General features: G+C 43.2%; 1 protein-coding gene across 10 annotated transcripts in view; it reads right to left on the bottom strand.

Moving 5' to 3' along the window:
• The window catches only part of LOC147307855 (disco-interacting protein 2 homolog C), a 202,086-nt gene that overhangs the window by 6,057 nt on the left and 177,240 nt on the right, over positions 1 to 18,789 (bottom strand). For 8 of the 10 annotated variants that reach the window (XM_086272273.1, XM_086272275.1, XM_086272276.1 and 5 more), the window contains 10 exons: positions 12,355 to 12,435; positions 11,648 to 11,771; positions 10,140 to 10,261; positions 9,157 to 9,268; positions 8,868 to 8,977; positions 6,803 to 6,933; positions 6,384 to 6,552; positions 6,118 to 6,288; positions 2,775 to 2,804; positions 421 to 482 (listed from right to left, as the gene is read on the bottom strand). In XM_086272273.1, coding sequence (XP_086128399.1) covers positions 421 to 482; positions 2,775 to 2,804; positions 6,118 to 6,288; positions 6,384 to 6,552; positions 6,803 to 6,933; positions 8,868 to 8,977; positions 9,157 to 9,268; positions 10,140 to 10,261; positions 11,648 to 11,771; positions 12,355 to 12,435 — 1,112 coding nt within the window. The remainder of the gene's footprint in view (positions 1 to 420; positions 483 to 2,774; positions 2,805 to 6,117; positions 6,289 to 6,383; positions 6,553 to 6,802; positions 6,934 to 8,867; positions 8,978 to 9,156; positions 9,269 to 10,139; positions 10,262 to 11,647; positions 11,772 to 12,354; positions 12,436 to 18,789) is intronic. The other 2 variants (XM_086272272.1, XM_086272271.1) reach the window with 1 other exon arrangement.

Genomic DNA, 18,789 nt, shown 5'->3' with positions numbered 1-18,789 from the left:
GGCTGAAGACTTTACAGCACAGAATAGACTCTGTGTCCGCGTGAGAGTCGACGGAAAACCGATTCAGTGCATGAAAACAACATCTAAAAAATACACAAGGCTGGTGTTGCCGACTCCAGCCGAGCACGAAAATCCATCGGCCTGAAGAAACGTGAGCCATAAAATACCTGGAAGAAAATATTTTGTGTTTGTTGAACCATCTGACAATGTATTTTTTTAATTAATGCTGAAACACACTCTGAATGTGTCTCCATTTCCAGTCTGCGTCACGCTTCTCAGTTTCACTACTGCTTGGAGAGCAGTTGGCATCTTTCATGCAAATTACTGGTGACCAAAGCAGTCGTTAAGAGGTTTCAGACACCGAACATCTTTCTGCAAAAGTATCTGTTAAGCTTCTAACAAAGCAGCAAGGACACTTACCTGTCATGTCGCAGCGCCCTCATATCAACATAAACAGTTGTGGGGTCAGGTCCTGAGGTGCCCTGAGAAACACCAGCGAGAGAAAGTGTGAACACCACAGACTCACAAAACGTCCTTTTTATGCAAAAAATTGCTACAGCTTATCGACTCCTAGCAGACTGCAGTGGATGCTGTGTGGTCATAAAGAAAAGCTTTACCTCCACTGAAGGAGGGACGTAAATGTTTTGGGTGGGAAGGTGGGAACCCGACCCTCTACAGCAGGGGTGGGGAACTCCAGGCAACAAGAGCCGGTGTCCTGCAGGTTTTAGTTGTTTCCTTAATCCAACACAGCTGATTTAATTGGCTAAATTACCTCCTCAACAAGTTCTCCAGAAGCCTGGGAACAAACTAATCATTTGATTGAGGTGTGTTGACCCAGGGTGAGATCTAAAACCTGCAGCACACCAGCACTCAAGGCCTGGACTTCCCCACCCCTGATCTACAGCATTTACAACCGTGTGAAACGATCAATGTGGGAGCAACAGCAGTGATTGTAGAAGGAAAGTCAAACAATTTCAAAAATAAATGCACATCAACAAACTTTCTGCAAAGTCAGATTCTACCTGATTGACATGCAAACGATAAAGTAAAGAAGGGGAAAGTGATTAGTAGCTGCAATTATACCCGCGTGACGACCCACCCAGGACAAATTCACTGTTTCTAAAGTACACAGAGGTTGCACAATACATGCATTCAGTCAGATCTCTTTGTGCCGACTACTGTACTCTGAATGAGTGAAATCACTGAAGAAAAATTAAGACAGAGAAAAAGGACGAGATTAAGGATCCCCCTCTCCGACCTCTCTTCTCCTCCATCCATCCCTCCATTAATCCAGGATTAAAAACCCACCACCGGACACACAGCGGCATCCTGGGAGTCTTACGCCCACACACCCACAGTGCAAAAATGCAAACGCCCTCTCTGAAGAGACTTCAGGCAGTGACCGCTTCAAGAGTATTCAGTGATTTATTGGCAAAGGGAAATTTGATTGGAACAGGCAGAGCAAACATCCTTTGGTGCTGGACTCACACCACAGAGAGGCACATGCACATGTATCCTTGCACTGTCACGTATTCGTGATTTCTGGGAGTTAGCTGCAGCACTGAGCTGCTGCGGCTAACGAGCTTGTTGATAGCAGTGGAAACGTCTTGATGCATTCTCAATCATCCAGGAAAGTCAATCTCCAAAAGCGGATTCTGATCAGCTGGACGTAGCGTTTTGTGGGAGAAACGTTTCGTCACTCGTACAGGTGACTTCTTCAGTCTCAGCTGACTGCAGGTTTCAATCTTATAAACAGTACATTTGCATAATGACTGAAACCAGCCCACTGAAGGAACAATGGGCTGGGAGGTCAGTTCCTTAATCTTAATTATGCAAATTCTCATGACCATCTACTTTACAGTCTTAATAATCTTATAGATCTGATAATTTTTTACTAGCCTATTGTTTGGTGGTTCCTTTCCTTAATTGTTTTATAATGCCACTTGCCTTACATCTGTCTCTTTACTCAGTCTTATGTTATTTATATGCAGTAGTTTTATGGCTACAGCCTCTATGCTTTTTCCATATAAAGGAAGATTTGCTTGCATGTTTCTATGATGAAAAAAAATCGAGCCATACATGCAAATCAGAGCAGAATCATAGACGGAAGAAGAGAAGTGAAAGCGGGAGCGGGTGACTCCAGATAGAGACGAGGGGCGTCACCCGCTGATTACACTGGAAGACAGTCTCCTAATGAGTCTTTGGTCTTAATCACTACCTTTCTTTGGTGTAGCATTTTATAAATTATGGCCTAGTTAAAGCAGGGCGCGGCTAGCTTGTGATCGATGAGTCACTGTTGTCTGGGGCTCCTCTCCAGCCCAACTAAAGGTCTAGTTCACAAATTTGTGGGTTATAGCAGAGTGGCTATGCTGCTTTATTTGAGCTATTCTAAGATGGATTTTATTGCAAATGTTCTGCTGTTTGTTCTTTTTGTTGCTGGGAACAGAACAGATGTCAATCATCTGTATTTATAATTCATCTGACTGGAGACGTGTCAGCTGTGAGTAACACATCTACAGATTTGGGGGGTTTTCTCCTGGAAAGTATAATAATTCATCTCATGTCAAAGTTCAGCCAAAATACTGAGTGGGCGAAATCCACAGAGTAAAGCTGCTCCAGTGTCCCTGATATTGACTAAGTGCCGTGAGACCCAGCCAAGCGTCTCTTAAACTTAGATCTAAAGCCATCTGATGAGAGGTGTGCTGGCAGGCAGTGGGGTGGTGATGGTGGCGGTTACTGCTGTTGGGCGGGGAAGGTTGATGGTGGTTCCCTACCTGGTCGGCAAGTTTTCCCAGCCTGTGAGGCTACAGCAGCAAAGAGGGGGCGGAGGAGGAGGAAAGTGAAGGGGTAGAAGAGGAAGTAAAGAAGGAGGGAAGGTGGAGACAAAACCAAGTATGAGAAATGTGGGTGGGGTTACGCACAAAACAAGGAAGTAAGAAAAAAATGTCAAAAGGGTAAAACTCAGAAAACCAAAACAAGCAGTAAGAACAGAAAAGAGTCTTCAGCCAAATGTTAATCTGCTCATTTAAAGCTGCCAAACAAAGTTAAAGCTTACAGTAAGTTAGTGTGTGACGATTTCAGTGTTACGACTGTGTTAGCGTGCGAGTCTGCAAATTAAACTCGCTGACGATTAAAAGGCTAAATTATATTAGAGTTTCATATCTCCCCATTAAGTCTGTAAAATCGTTATAATATAATAACTTTTCTAACAATTCATTTAATTCCTGACGTGGCTGAAAGCTGCAAATCAGATCTGAAATGTAAAAGCAATGATCAGCTTGAAATGGAGGATGGTCCTGAACCTGAGACATACAGGAAATGAAAAACCGCTCTGCAGGTGAAGAGAATGACTTTTTGTTTTTTAGTGTCCAACCCTCCGACTGTTCCGGACGAACGCCGCGCATCTGCAAAAACGGCACATTCAGACGTTCTTGCATTGCGGTCCGAACACTCTTACAGGCTTCAGCTGAGCAGGAGTTGCAGAAATCCTTCAAGTGATAAACGAAGCTGTGAACAAAACTGCACTTCAGCAGAGATCGGCTAGATTTGCTGACTGTTAAAAACTCGTTAAAGGCTGGATATCTGTGATCTTTTCTTGTGGGGAAATCAAACATCTTCGACTTGTTCTCGGTGTTTACCCAGCAGGCCTCGAAGAAACAACAGAAACACCGAGCACAGAAGAACTGCTGTTTCTGTTGCTCGACATCACACTTTGTAAAAATATAATTTTTCATCTCATCTGCTTGTTTACATCCACTTGTGATGAACATGAATGACCTGTTTTGGAAAAAGAAGAATAAGGTGCACAAGTTGAAGTTTACGAATTCCCGCCTGGGCCGTCCGTATCCAGTAAGGGTCCTGGGCTAGACCCCCCCATGTCTAACCAAGCCTACCTGAAGCAGTAAGTCATACCGGCTCAGATCAGGTGTTGAGGAGCCAGGGCACCCTGAGGAAGTGGCTACTGGAACAAGAAGGTATCACTGGGCAATAGACGTGTGTTGGAACGCTACTACACAAGTAACCCCAGCAGACGGCGTTAAATTGAATCTTTGATACCCAACAGAAGGGGTACAACAAACATGCTACGATGATATCATCACCCCCACCCCGAGATTGGGTACCAAGCCCCAAGTGATCGTTGAGTTACAGTAGGATAGGTTACCAATGCAGCACTACGGACAATACCTGCTAACCAGCTGATCTACGCTGCTGGAGGCTGAACTTGGCCTCTGCTTGAAGAGAAAGCGTTAGAAGGCAGGAGAAACCAGCTGTTCCACACAGTAGCAGGGAAATAATATGAGACAGAGCAATACTGGAAGAGCACAGGACAAGCTCAGTGGATCTAACCACAGCAACCACCCTGAAGAGGCTCTAGTAACCATCACAGTGGCACATATCAAAGAAAGGGACAGGCCCTGACGTGGTCCACACCTACGTTGGTCCTGAGCTATAGCGGTTCTGCATAGACATAAACCCCCTCAATGAGATCATTAACAAGACTGACTACAGAGTGGAGCAGTTGTCAGCCATACAGATGACATGTACACATCGAGCTGTATGCTAAGAGTGAACGAGACCATCGATTCACACCACACATGATAACGAAGAGAGGGAAGATAGTCAGAACTGAGGGGAGTGAACTACCAGAAAGTGGTTAAAATAGTCCTTAGCAAGTCGCAACTCAACCAGACCGTGTGGTACCCATCAACAAGCTTTTGGCCAAAAAAGTTGGAGTAGATGTAAACTTCTGACCACATCTGTAGGTCTAAGACTCTTTAAGCTTCGCTCAGGGGCAAACACTAAGAGACAGATATTTTAAAATGCTGCATCTTCAGTCATCTCGACTCTTCTTTGGTTTCATTCTGATACTCAGATCTGGGACGCACCCAGTACCAAGGACAGTGGTGTAAACGTGCCGTTCACCAAAGATAGCTCAGAGCTTATTATTCAGACCTCACCATACAAGCAGTCCCACAGGTACTGTCATATAAGGAAAAACATGAAACACAGCAGTCGGATGAATAAACCAAATCAAGCCAAACAGCTTCCTCTGACTGGCTTTCCCAGAAGATCTCACTGGAGGTGATCAATCCGTATTACTGTAATCACTTTACAGTATTTTATACCAGACAACAGACTGAAGCACAGGATCAAACGTTCATATTCCATAAGTTTTGTTCTTTTTCAAATTTCCAAGTACGTGCAGCTGTGGCATAGATCCTCGACAGGTGAAAAACAGGAAAGCTCCACATACGTTCTTTGGCGTCTTTAGGAAAAGCTTCTTTAAGATATCAACCGTGCTTTGTACCACGGTGCCTGAAACGTGACGCACGTCTGCTGGTTTACTTCAGCTGGACTCAAACAGTTCAACATTTCTCCTACTCCATCCTGTCAAGGTGTAACGCATCAGACCGTCGTCTGCGCTTGTGATGGACTGACAGTGACGACCATCTGCTCAGCCGAATAACGGACAAAATCCTCCTTGTACCTCGTGGATTAAAGTAGACGAGCAGATATAACCACAGCCTCGGTTTAATGTGATTTATCTGCTGTTAAGTTGAATTTCCCTCATGTTCATCTGAGTAGGATAGAGTTAATGTCGTTGGAACAGATATTTGGGGGGGTTTCCACCCAGTTTCACACTTTTCTACTTAATGCATAATAATTTCTGATGTAGGGATCAGAGAACTGTGGTTAATGCCTTAAACGCAAGAATACCCTTGTATCATTAAATATGAAAGGATAAATTCTCTGATACCCTAAACTCTGCAAAATCTCAGGCTGCCTGATCTGCACATACCGCACTCATGTGATGAAGATGATGTAAATCTTCCTTTCTCAGTTACAAACTTCTAACAATGGAGTTTTTACATGTTTGAGTCCTCGTTTGAATCAGATCTTAGTTTTTGTTAATGAGAAACTTGTTTCACATGTACCCAAGCTGCAGATGCCACAGTGAGGGTTAAGGGTACTTCCTGGAATTCTTTCTTCAATACCGAATATTGAGCACAACCGCTAATAACATGCCTGTCCTACAAAAAAAAACCCCAGCTAGGTTCTTAAACGTGACACCAAGAAATGCTCGAAGGCAAAGCAGAAGCAGGAAGTCGGACAGACCTGCAGGCAGATTGCCAGGTTGACCCTGCAGCCGAAGGAGGTGCTGACGGCTCGGGGGTGGAGTCCCAGGTCCTTGAAGAGTTTGGAGAAGGACTGCGTCAGGGCTATCCTGGGACGCTCCTCTGCTACAACCACGCAGGTCCTCACTCGAGACAAGTCCAGCCCTCGAGCCTGACGGGACAGAAAGGATTTCACAGTCAGAAGGTTTGTCGGTCGTTAAATTCAACCAAGGTTTCCGTGAGACGGAGCCGCCCGCACCGCTTTACCTTCAGCGAGTCCGTCTGCAGGCCGAGGCCTTTGGTGCAGAGCTCCATGACGCTGTAGGAGCAGAAGGTGTCGCGAACTTTGTACTGACTGACGGCTGACAGCCAGAGAGCCGGGTTCACTTCCAGCTCGGACGGAGGGATCAGGATGGACTGGTGACCTGAGTACACACTGCAGAGAGGAGAGCGCCGAGTACGGCGAGGCTGCACGGTTACATGATTAAAGAGCTACAAACATGTCAGTCATGAATACAAAGGAAAACACAAACTAGTGATTATTAATTATACTGAAACTTAAAGAGCAGAGAAAACAGAAACAACCTGGTCATATAAAAGCCTCAAACAGGAACATTCAGAAAGTAAGAAATGCTAAAAACTTCCATTTTAGCTCTAAATAAGAACTAGGAACTACGATTGCCGACCTGCAAAGGCACCAGAGGACAAAGCCCAGGCCGCAGTACGGGTCCAAGCAGATGGCGACCTCTCTGGACGGGTAAAGCTCACACTGCAGCTTGATGGAGCGGCAGAAGGCACTGGTGGCTGTGTGAGACATCTGCAGGAGAAAATCTCACATGAAAATCTTCTTCTTTGTCAGTGCACTTTTTACTTAAAAAAATTATGAAAGTAGGCTTGAAAACTCTGTGCTGTTTATTTGTTTCAGTCAGTGGAGACCTGTGGAGATCGTCTCTGTGCTGCTGGGAGGTTTTTCAAGCAAAACTGAGAATCGGCTGTGGGGTTTTCAACTTGGAGCAAAGAAAATCCAAAGGATTGAGACAAACCTCTTTCACTGGTTGAGATAAAAATGATTAATGAACTAAAAGTGAATTCATTAGCATAACAACAGTCTGGAGGCGGCAGTGGCCACGTGAACTGGCGGTCTTGTTTGCGCCCATTGTGTTTCGGCACCAGTTGCATCGTTAATATCCCGGCTTTGACTGATTTGCTCATTAAGCACAGTGGTTAAACATAATGGACGGGAAATTTAGCAGCACACGAGAAAATATGCTGACATTGTTTCCTCCTGTCCTGCTCTTTTTGTCATTCTGATTAGTGTGTTTTTCTCAAAGAATTCATTAATGAGGTGTGTGTGTGTGTGTGTGTGTGTGTGTGTGTGTGTGTGTGTGTGTGTGTGTGTGTGTGTGTGTTGCATACACTCACAGCTGGTGTGAACAGTATGAAAATTAGCATTTGTGGCAAACTGAGCACAAAACAACGAGCAGAAAAGAAACAAAGACACGATCGCACCATGTGAAGCTGTGTGAAAGTAAGAAGTGGAGGTTTGGTTTCAGGTAGGAAGGTTGGTGGTTTGATGCCTGGCTCCTCTAGTGTCCTTGGGCAAACTAATGAAGTTGCGTAAGTACTTGTCCAAAAATATAGCTGCAGCAGTGTCAATCGTTACTTCAGCCGTGTTGATGATTCAAGGAGAATCGAGCTTACCTCCACCATGGAGGTCAGGAGGACTCATTACCTTTTGGAGATAATCAGGATCTCATGTCTTTATTTCTTTACAACAGCAAGAGAGCAAAATTTGACATTATGTGTCATTTCATCACAAACGTGTCAATAGATAGATATGTTCCTAGTGATCGGAGGACTTAGATCCCAGACACAAGCAGCAGGAGTGAGCTTCCTCTGGACTCTCTCTTAGAGACGGGTGAGGAGCTCAGTCACTTGGGAGGGACTGAGCGCACAGCTGTTTCTCCCCCGCATCGAGAGAAGCTGCTTGAGGAGGGTTCAGACCTCTGATTAGGATCACTCCTGCATGAACTGTTTCAGGCATGTCCCGCTAGCAGGAGTCCTCGGGGTAGACCCAGGACAAGCTGGAGAGGTTTATATTTCTCAGCTGGGACTGTGGACGTTATCTGGACTATCTTATCAGGAAAAGCCGTCTAATTAAATGATTTTGTTAGTTTGTGACATTTTCTGATATTCTTTTCGATCAGCAAAACTTTAGGAGACGAAAAGTTTACAAGATAACTTCTTTTACTGCTTTAGTTTCTTTCGATTTTATGGAAACAGATTTTTAAGTTTACGTTCTCTCTCTGTGAGCATCCGCAGGCAGATTAGAGGCCAAACAGGAAAATGACTTCACTTTCACTCAGACGCACACACCAGATGAACAGCAGCAACGAGCTGAGCACAGGATGGAGGTTTGTTTTACTGCAGTGAATCAATAATCACTTTAATCTTTAAAATGTCACCACCATCTATCTGCTCCCCTCGAACAGACTTCCAGGCTCTGCTGCACAAAAACACGTCAGCACTTCCTCCTGTTTTAAGCTTTTCTTCAGCACCACACGAATAATAACAGAGTAAAAATCTCTTCTTGATAGAAGAAGAGTTTCAAAATAAAAGTCTCTGGCTCTCCTCCAAACCATGTGTTTTTTCTGCTGGGAATAACTGGAGCTATGCTGCTAATGTGGATAAACAACATTAAATGTCATCATTAGCTGTGTGTTGGTGTAGTGTGTGTGAGTGTGTGCTTACTTTGACTCCAGCGAGCATGCCGGTGGTGGAAACACTGAAGTCCAGGTAGGCCAGGGTGTCGGGGTTGGACGGTTTATACAGCAGAGGAGGTTTCTTCTTTGGCAAATCGTCTAAAGGAAACAATCAATTTTCTCACGTCAGAGATGATGAATTATAAAATACACAGCTTAGTGTTAGTTTTATTACTCAGTCACTGTTTTTTTGTTTTTTTATTCACATTGATCACCTGTTCATTAACCAAACTGTGTTTAATCACTTGCAGGGTGCCCTCAAAAAACACATCGCCTACCTGTGTCCATGACAGGAGGCCAGGTCCGGACATCCACGGCCGCCGAGGCTTCTTTGGACCTCAGCAGTTTAGTGATGACCTGCGTGGTCATCACGCACACCGACCGGCTCACCTGCACGATTCAGCGCGCACAGATCATTCATAAAAAACAGATCAGCAGTAACTGAACGACTCCAACAGTGCGGAGAAATAATCGCTCCTCAGCTCAGCTTCACCTCCCGTTATTCACACGATTCATCTGTTCACTTTTTCTTGGGCTGGTTTAATAATAATAATCTTATTATAATGATCACAGTGTACGTATGCACGTCTGTCCTCTAACTCCTCCGAAACATGTCATTCAATCTGGATGAAACCTGGAATATAAACTGCCAAAGGTGCCAGGATATCAACGTCTATGTAGCTTTTGGAAATCATTTTTATAACACTCAAATTAAACGGATTATGTCCACGTCACAACTATTTCGTTGGCATTAAGTCTACGTTACGACTTTTAAGTTCCCGCCTGAAATGCACTCCTGGGCTTTTCAAAGTAAAACAACAGCTTTCCCAGAATTTTATGTTTTTAAGGTCGTAAAGTTCTGGAGTGAGAATCTCAGGAATGAATATAGTAAATATTAAAAGTTTTCAGTTTTAAGTTATTGTGACTACGTCATCTAAGAAATCAATATCTTTTATATTTACAGACACAGAAAAGTAGATTTGTAGGTAATTTGGCCTTTACTTAAATGAACAACTGTCTGTGTGTTTCTTTTCTTTTTAAACCCTCGCCTACATCCACATGTCAGGTTTTCTTAGAAATACCTGCATCTGCTAAGAATAAACTGCTGAAGCTGTCAAAATATTCTCATTAATTTTTAAATTAAGAAAACAGGAAGTGAGGTGTAGAGGGGGCGGTGACTTGCACCTACATGATCATTCACGTTTTTCTCAAATACTTTAACCACAGAGTAGTGATTAGAGCCGTCACAGTGTTGGTTTACCTCCACGATCATCTTGACGGTGGGCAGCGTGGTGGCGATGTTTTGCGGGTGAGGCGGCCGCACCGTGATTGGCACACAGCCGGCGTAAAGGCAGCCATAAAACGCCACGATGAGGTCGATTCCTGGGAGAGGATGTAGAGATGAGAGAAGAAATAAGAGGGGGTGAATTTGGAAAACTTAAATTAGTTACAGGTATTAAGGTGCCGTATACTGAGCGATGGACCCTCGGGGCCGTTAATTGAATGCAGCTTTAAGAAAATCTGATCGTGTCGGGTTGTTTTTCCTGCACGGCTGCGTCTGTCCTACTGTGATGGACACGGCGCGCTGTGTCTCAGAGGGTAATTACACTTCCTGCGTCCTCCTTGTTTTTCCCCGCGGCGCTCTCTTCGATCTAACCGAACTCACTGAACATGTTTGCCGCGTCCTTCATTCCTCATTTTAAAACATCCCAAGTTTGTCCTTGTTAAACGTCAACAATTTAAAGGATCGTTAAAAAAGTCGCATTTAACCCATTTTAGTACAAGTCGTTCTCTAGAAACTTCATCCATCCTTTCATTTCTTTTGCTTATATAGGGCAGTCACTGAAAGTATAATAAGGTTATCCACTCAAACACTTTATATGTTGTCATAATTACAATGACGGTTTTTCGCTCGATGCCCAAATAATTATTATTGTCTCGAGTTTAATACTTTCTGAACATTTGTCAGACTCTGTTTAAAAACTTCTACTTATTTTTTTTCAATGCACAACTTTTAGCATCAGATAATTTTACAGAATGAATGCTGGTTACAGCCTGTGTGGTATTATATGTGTCCTGTAGTTGCATTTAAAATCATTTTCATTTATTCATCTGCACTCTGTGTTTTTTGAACTTCAGTTAAACAGAAGGAAAGAAAAAATGCATTCAAATGAAAGATGGTTTGATTTTTAAATTAATAGATGCTCATTTAAAATCATTAAAAACAGATTCCAAATGACAATTTCTGTTATAAAGTAAATATTAATAAACATTAACATAAGCACTGGTCTAAATTATTATTTTTGGCATTTTTGTCTTTTCTTTCTAATTTTTAATTGTTTTTAATAATAAAAAAAAGGTCCAATCTGCTGTTTTGGACCAATCAGCAATCACAGCAATAAAAGACAACTGTAGGTCAAAGATTCAAAAACTAAAATGATTAATGTGTAACCTTCAGTTCTCTAAAACCGTTTCCTAAGTCTGTCTGCATCGATTTGTTCATTTACCCAATATATTCGTCATAGAGGGTCGGGGCTCATATTGCTCCCGTTATGTAACAATAGCTGAGTCTGTGTGTGGCTCCGAATCCAGGTACATCTGTCCATGTAGTACATTAATATTAATCAGGACACTTTTCCAAGCTTTTTTTTTCCTGGTTCAGATCAGCTTTTATTTTGAAAATTTGAGGGATTTCAGTAAATCTATGACATCCTGCAGTGTCACCGCAGAGACACAAGTACAGCAAGCTGACCTGCTGTCAGTGTTTACCTGGAGGGTAGACCAGTGCAACGTGGTCTCCATCCTGCAGGTGGCCCCGTTCAGCCAGCATGGCGGCGATCTTCTCTGCTCTCTTGTGCAGCTGAACACAAGTCAGAGAGCTGGCTATCGTACCCTGGGGGAGGGGACACACACAGAAGATTGACACATGCAATCAGCAGCGTGCATCAGTAAGTGTCATGTCACATTTTCCGTTGCAGCATCTCAGCGGTGAACAGCTGTAAACAACCCGGCGGATCCTATTGCCATTATGCAAACTAACAGTGGTGAACACCTCCCAGCCCAGATTCTTTTTCTTCAGCCAACACAGAGCAGAAAGAAAGACCTGCATCTTCTTTTCATTTCTGCCTCCCTTTAAAAGCACACGCACTGCTTCAAACAGCCCAACTGATTCCTGTTAAAGCTCCTTCCCATGTAATACATACACGTCACCTATACTTCAGCTCCTTAAGTCATTTTCTAGATTATTTAGGAGTTCTATATCATAACATATGATTTATATCACGCTTTAAAATATTTTAAAGCTTTAAAATATTATTATTTAAACAAACTATGAAGCTCTGTCTGCCAAGACTGAGAAAGATAAGCCATTTCTGAACACCCCTGCTGACCTTATCATACTATTTTTGGTAAGATTCTATAAAATCAATATCATCTCATACAGTGTGAGTGTGTGTGTGTGTACTGTGAGGACTCACCCTGGAGTTGAGGAGTGTGTACAGGACGTGGTCTGGAGTGGTCTGGGCTCTCCATTGTAACACCTCAGACAGGAAGAGGAACTAAAAGACACAATCAGTAAAAACAATGAGATTATAAATTGTAACCATAAATAATAACCATGAAATATTCAGCAGAGCAGCACTCGACATTCTTTCTGAATTTTCAATCTGAGAAATGGATTGAAGGAATCATTCTAGTCTCTTTGAAACCCAAAAACATAACAAAAACAGTGTACGCTCAGATCATCTGTGCTGAAGGTGACCGGGGTCGGGCTGGAGACGTGCGGGATGCTAGCAGTATCGGAGCTGCTGCTGCAGCAGAGAACCACCTCTGATGGTCCTTGGTGGAAACGACTGGACAGAGACACCGGGATGGCAGGGATGGAAGCACCCGGGTCTCGCAGCTGTTTCAGTTCATTTCAAGTAAATGCAAATCCCAACAACAGTGTGAAGGTGCAGACCTACAACATTAGAGGGAAAACCCCTCCAATCACACAATCCTCTACTAGCAAGCACCAATCACAGCAGGAAGGAAAACCTCCACATGGCCTGTCCTCAGTCCCAATACGCCCCCTACTGAACATGTTTGGTACATACTTCATCAGAGGCAGCCAAACTAACGACCACTGCATAACTGTGAGTTGCATTTATTCAGGAATGGAGAGCAGCTCCGGTTAACAGCAATAACAACAGATGCCATGTGCAACCCAACATGACATGTGCGGTCCAGGTTTAGACAGACGACTGCTTGCATCACTTGTATTAAACATCTGTCATACACATATATTATAGTGTCAGTCTATCAAGTTGTTACATATGTTAGAGGTCTGGCAAATGCATGTTTTTTTATTAATGGAAACTCACTGCATGTCTTTTTTTAAGACAATATTTAATTTACTAGAAACTCTGAATGCACCCCAGTGACCCCAGACCTGCAGCTGGAAGGACCGATGCTTTAAAAATGCAACAGAGTTCAAAAAGGTTTTTGAATCAAATTGAGTGAACGTACAAGTGGCATACAAACAGCCAAAGTCAGCTGCAAAACTGTCTAAATCTCAGCTCGTGAACAGGTGATCAGCTGACTTGAACATCTTAAAATGTGCATGAAGATGCCCGTGAATAAAACGGGAGATTGGAAGAACTTTTCTCAGTTATCACCACCAGTAAATTCTTTAAATGGCAGCATTTTTACAGCTAAAATATCACCACAGTTTATCACGCGAGCACGTTTTCTTAGAAACGAGCCCTGTGACGGCAACCAATAATGGCAAAAACTCTGCTCCCAATATGTTTTACAGCGTTGGAGCTCTGCTGAGACACAGACCGAATGCTGATGAAGTATCCTGATAAAATGAGATCTTGGCAGCTCAGTGACTCGACAGCGTGCGGGGAAATTAAGGTGATGCACTTAATTTGTCAGAGAAATACGGAGGAAGGAGGGCGATGTTAGTGGAAAGGCAACAAGATCTTCATTCTTCACAAAACCAGAGACAAAAAGCGAGCGTGATGGAAATTACAGCTGGGAGGAGAGAACGCCTCGAGACAGGGCGAGTTTGTTTCTGGGCTCATGAATTTTTCAAGATTTGCTGCTGGAGTGAAAGTCATGCCTGTTGAGCTTTGCTCTGCCAGAGAACATCACTTTATATGTGTGTGTCTGTGTTCATGCTGCCAGACGCTTTGGTGACAGATGAGAATTTGGCTTTCAGACTCTTAATCCTTCGACCGTAAAACAAATGAACCTCTGCACCGCACCGTGTCCGTCACATCTGGGAAGAGGCCGGGTGCGCTTGATTTGTACTGCAAATTTCACCGACTGGGACCAGCTACACAACACTGAATTACACTGCTACAGAAGCTTTAATGGTATGTAAACTGTTGCTCCTGCAGCTGCAGAAGAGGAGACGAGGTTTTTTCCTCATCGACAGAGCCCACGGAGGTTTGCTCGTGGACACTTTTTCAGCTGTGAGGAAAGAATACGGCACGCACTGAAATAAAGGAGAAGCATTCTGGTCAGATTTCAGAGACCCTGAGATCCAAATCCCAGATGAGCCCCACTCTGTTCACACCCTGAATACAAAATAGATCAGCCACATTTGATATTTATTAGGACCAGTGAATTAAAAGTAACACATATTTTGCTCTCTGGAGACTCTAGTGATGAACCTGCTGACTCAGAGAGAGACAGACAGTTGAAGGAAGATGTTTTTTTAAAGCCTAATCAGGTGCTGATTGGAGCAGATGATTATTGATTGAAACTAACCCGAGCGGACAATCCAGAGGAGGTAACAGCTACTAACCTGCTGTACGGGCTGTGTGTTTACCTTCTCGTACCCACAGGATCTCTCCCACCTTTCTGCTTAGCAAATGAGGATAATCATTACAAAGTCTGAATAATCTTTAATTATAACTTCAAAGCTGTGCGCCACCTCAAAGAAAAGCACTTCATTATAACGCTGTATATCAGTAATTAGGACATCTTTAATAATGCCAGCAACCTTTATGATAGCAACAACGTTTTTAAAAATGTAATAATTTGTAGCAAAACTTCAGAATGTGGTAACAATGAGTTCTGTCTCAGCCCCCCCATCATCCATATGTGACTGAGACTAGGGCTGTTCGATATAACGATATATATCGGATGACGATATAAAAACGTCCATCGTTTCATTTTACGCTATCGTTTGTTTCGTGCTGTCGCAAAATAAACTGTTTACGGCAATATTTTTTTCATCGTTTTGATGGTCACTGTAGTGGCTATATTCATTTCTTAAAGTTCTCTCTTTCTCTTATATTTAATATAACCACACTACAGACGGACAAGCGCCTGTTTTTATGCGTTGTCGTTAGCAACAACGACGGTAACACCTTCGCGTGTCCGCTTGTTTATGTTCCACATAAACCTTTCACAATAAAGCTCAAGATCCTGTTGAGACTTTTCAAAATAAACTGAATCACGTGAAAGAGCAGATTATTTACGGATGAGAAGTAAAAAAAGAGCCGCCAGGTGCTAAAAAATAAACCTTAGACTCAAACGTTAGAACAGGCCTTTCCCCGCAGCACACCGTGTAATAAATACTCACAAAGAAAACAGCGGCCGTTACAACTTATGTCTAAAGATGTATAGTTTCATGCATCGGTTAAAACACTCGACTCCAGCTACATGACGCGCAGCTGGAAACACTTCCCGCAAGTCGAGCTGCCCGAGATTCACAGAGTTTACAGAAAATGTTACATTTTTGTGATTTATATCGTTATCAGGACGATAGATGTCTTATATCGGGATATGAGATTTTGGTCATATCAGCCCTAACAGACTCATTGTTACCACATTCACATGTCAGGCCTGATCCTGGCACAAGACACGTCAACACCTCACACAATGAACATTCTCAGATTTCGAAGTGTACATTTCCAGATTTTATTTATATAATGTATATCATTCACTCACTGTATATAATGTTCTGTCTCTTTTTGCACAGTCGAGGAGCGTATCAGGACACATTTCCCTGCGTGTTGTACTTGTATAACTATGAATGTGACAACGAATCCTGAATCTTGAAGTTGACAAATGGAAATGTTACAAATTTGAATCACCATCTTAACAGTTCTGGTGTCCACAGACAAAACAATATTTTAACTCGTGATTTTTGTGTCCAGCCATTATTTCCTGATTATTATAGTCCAAAAATAAATAAATTAATAAAACAATCCTGATAACAGTTATTCGCCCATCAATTCTCTTCTGCTTGGCCAATTCAGGGAGGTGGAGGCTGGAGCCTCTTCCACCTGTGAGAGGTGGGGTGTTTTCAGCCTGTCACAGGGCTAACACAGAGACCATTCACAACCACATTCACACCTATGGCCGTTTTAAAATCACCAGTTAACCTAACCCCACTAACTGCATGTCTTTTGACTGTGGGAGGAAGCCGGATTACCCGGAGGGACACGGGGAGAACATGCAAACCACACGGAAAGGCCAGATGTGCATCAAACCCAGTGCCGCCGCGCTGCCCATCTATTAGAATATCTATAGAATCTATAGATATATGAAAAAATAGCAACAGCACTATCAACTAACAGACGCTCACTTTGAGTTCAGGTTTGGTCTCCACCGACTCCTGAAGGCGTCTGTCCTCTGATGAACCTCAGAGATAAACCTCGGTGGGTTTATCTCAGCGTGTCTGCTCGAGCAGAGGTTGTTAAAGCAAATCCGCAGACATAAATATGATGAATCCTTTCGAATAACAGTAAAATGTATCTCGTGTGTGAAAGTAAAATCCATGTGTGTGATTAATGCTGCTTTCTTGTGGTTTTTAATGTAAGCTGTGAGCAGATTAATGCCTCACTTATCAAAACTGTTAATTTAAACGACTCTTCAAACACTGCGGTATGACCCACAGCGTTCTGCTGCTGAAACCATCGCTCAGCTCCAAGTTTGCAGTTTCGATATTATAACCCTCAGAGTCTGGCTGACGAAAGATGGCGTCATCTGCTCGCCACCAGCTTCACGCATGGCAGACCTCGAGGGGGTGCAAAGATTTAAAGGAGGTCTCTCTGCTCTGATGAAAACATCACTCAGCTGCTTGTGGGCTCAGCTCTGAGCTTTCATGAAACTTTCATAACAGCAAATTAGAGTTTGCTTCCGTTCCAGCTCCCTCATACGTTGCCATCTGCTGCGTGGTGAAATGTCCTAAACACCTTGCAGCTCCGTGGCTGCACGTGTATTAACGAGGGGGATCCAAACGTTTGCTTTACACAAGCGGGCTTTGTGCTTAACCTTCAGGAGGAGGGTAAAGTTGTTTGTTGCTGTTTGTAAAAGATGCTTTGGCCTGCAGTTAAACCCGAAGCCTGGAAGAACTGGAACCTGCCTGCAGATAAAGCTCGTGTTATCTGTGAGAGAGGGGGCTGGCATGCTAAACAGCGACACAAAGAGCTTCTGTCTGCAGATACAAATCTGGTCTCGTATTGTAGCATTTTATCAGCATGTGAGCGAGGGTGCCGAATTCTCGGGCTAAAACACCGAGTTGCTCAGTTGTATCTGATGTCATTATCAGAGAGGACAATCGCTTCAATGAAACACGACACAGCAGCCACCTGGCCGGTATTACATCACTTGGATGAAGAAAACTGCTAAACCCTTCTAGTGGCATCTGTTGCACTGCGCCGACTACGAAGCTAGAAAACTGTTTGTATGGTGGTCTGAAGTGAGATATTACATTTTTCCTCTTAGGCTATGTTGAATTTAATGCCAAGGGATCATTTTGAGGTAAAGATGCAAAGACCTTCAGGCAGGATCAAAGCCTCAAACAGCCAAACAACTTTAAAACAACCCAACAACTTTGGGTTCTGTTATGTGTGATTTTATGAGGCTGTATCTTTGCACATTTACCACCAGCACGGGCATTGCTATAGACCAGGCAGTAAGACAAGGTGTTACCCTGACCACCGAACCCTAAAATCCCAAAACATCACAGGCATCTGGGGGATGTGCCAGAGAGTTTGATCCACAGGAGCCAAAGGACCTGCTGCCAGTGTCCCAGTCACACAACACAGGACACAGCCAGCGGTCCCACATCCGTTCCCTGAAGGGTAAAAGGTGTTTCACAGCACAATGTTAGGCAGGTGTTTTTAATTATGTGGCTAACATGTGCACAGTGTATGCACAGCATTCAAAACAAGCCTGTCGTAGTTTTCAATTCCACTTAAGAGCTATTATGTTTTTAAAAAATCTTTTGGCATTAGAACCTGGAAATAAAAGCTCCTTTTTGGATATTACTGAATTATGGTGACCATTGTATGTGTGAATGCTGAAATCAGCATTTGCCACAGATTTTATTCACTTTGATTGTTAGGGTCTGCAAAAAGAAGCCTGAGTTATTAGAAAAATAGAAACACTTGAAACTTGCTGATAGAATTCTTGCAAAGAAGGACACCCCCCTCCTTTTTTCCCCAGTGGCTCTAATCCTCTTCCATAAGTTACAGTTTCTTCTTTGTGTTTGTTTGTTTTTTTCATGCTGCTTTATGGAAACAGCCGTAATGAAATAATAATTTTCCATGAAGTCATGAGACAAGCAGTCCTGTCTACAGAGGCTGAGCTCATCCCAGTGTGAGCGTTTAGTGCTCAGTCAACCATCGCCGGGCAAATCAACGTTATTAGAAGAGGAATGTGAGAAGACACTCGTAGTGAATCATATTTTACTCTCTATGAAGTTACACAGAAAACATTTTAATAAATACAGGAAGTTGGGGTTGTTTCACTCATCCGCACAGAGGGCCTGGTTTTCAGTGGGATGGACATGGAGGGAGGAAGTGGGGTAAAGTGGAGCGATGAATGAATGAGCGGATCAGACAACAAATGTCCCAATAAACACAATGATGATGAGGCCAAGCAGCAGCAGTAAACACAAACCCTAC

This window comes from Aulonocara sp. 'chitande type north' Nkhata Bay, linkage group LG18, assembly GCF_057382095.1.
Source record: "Aulonocara sp. 'chitande type north' Nkhata Bay isolate Kocher_YH1m ecotype deep benthic linkage group LG18, A_spYH_male_GT1.1, whole genome shotgun sequence".
NCBI classification, from domain to species: Eukaryota; Metazoa; Chordata; class Actinopteri; order Cichliformes; family Cichlidae; genus Aulonocara; species Aulonocara sp. 'chitande type north' Nkhata Bay.
This window is presented reverse-complemented; position numbering and strand designations above follow the sequence as displayed.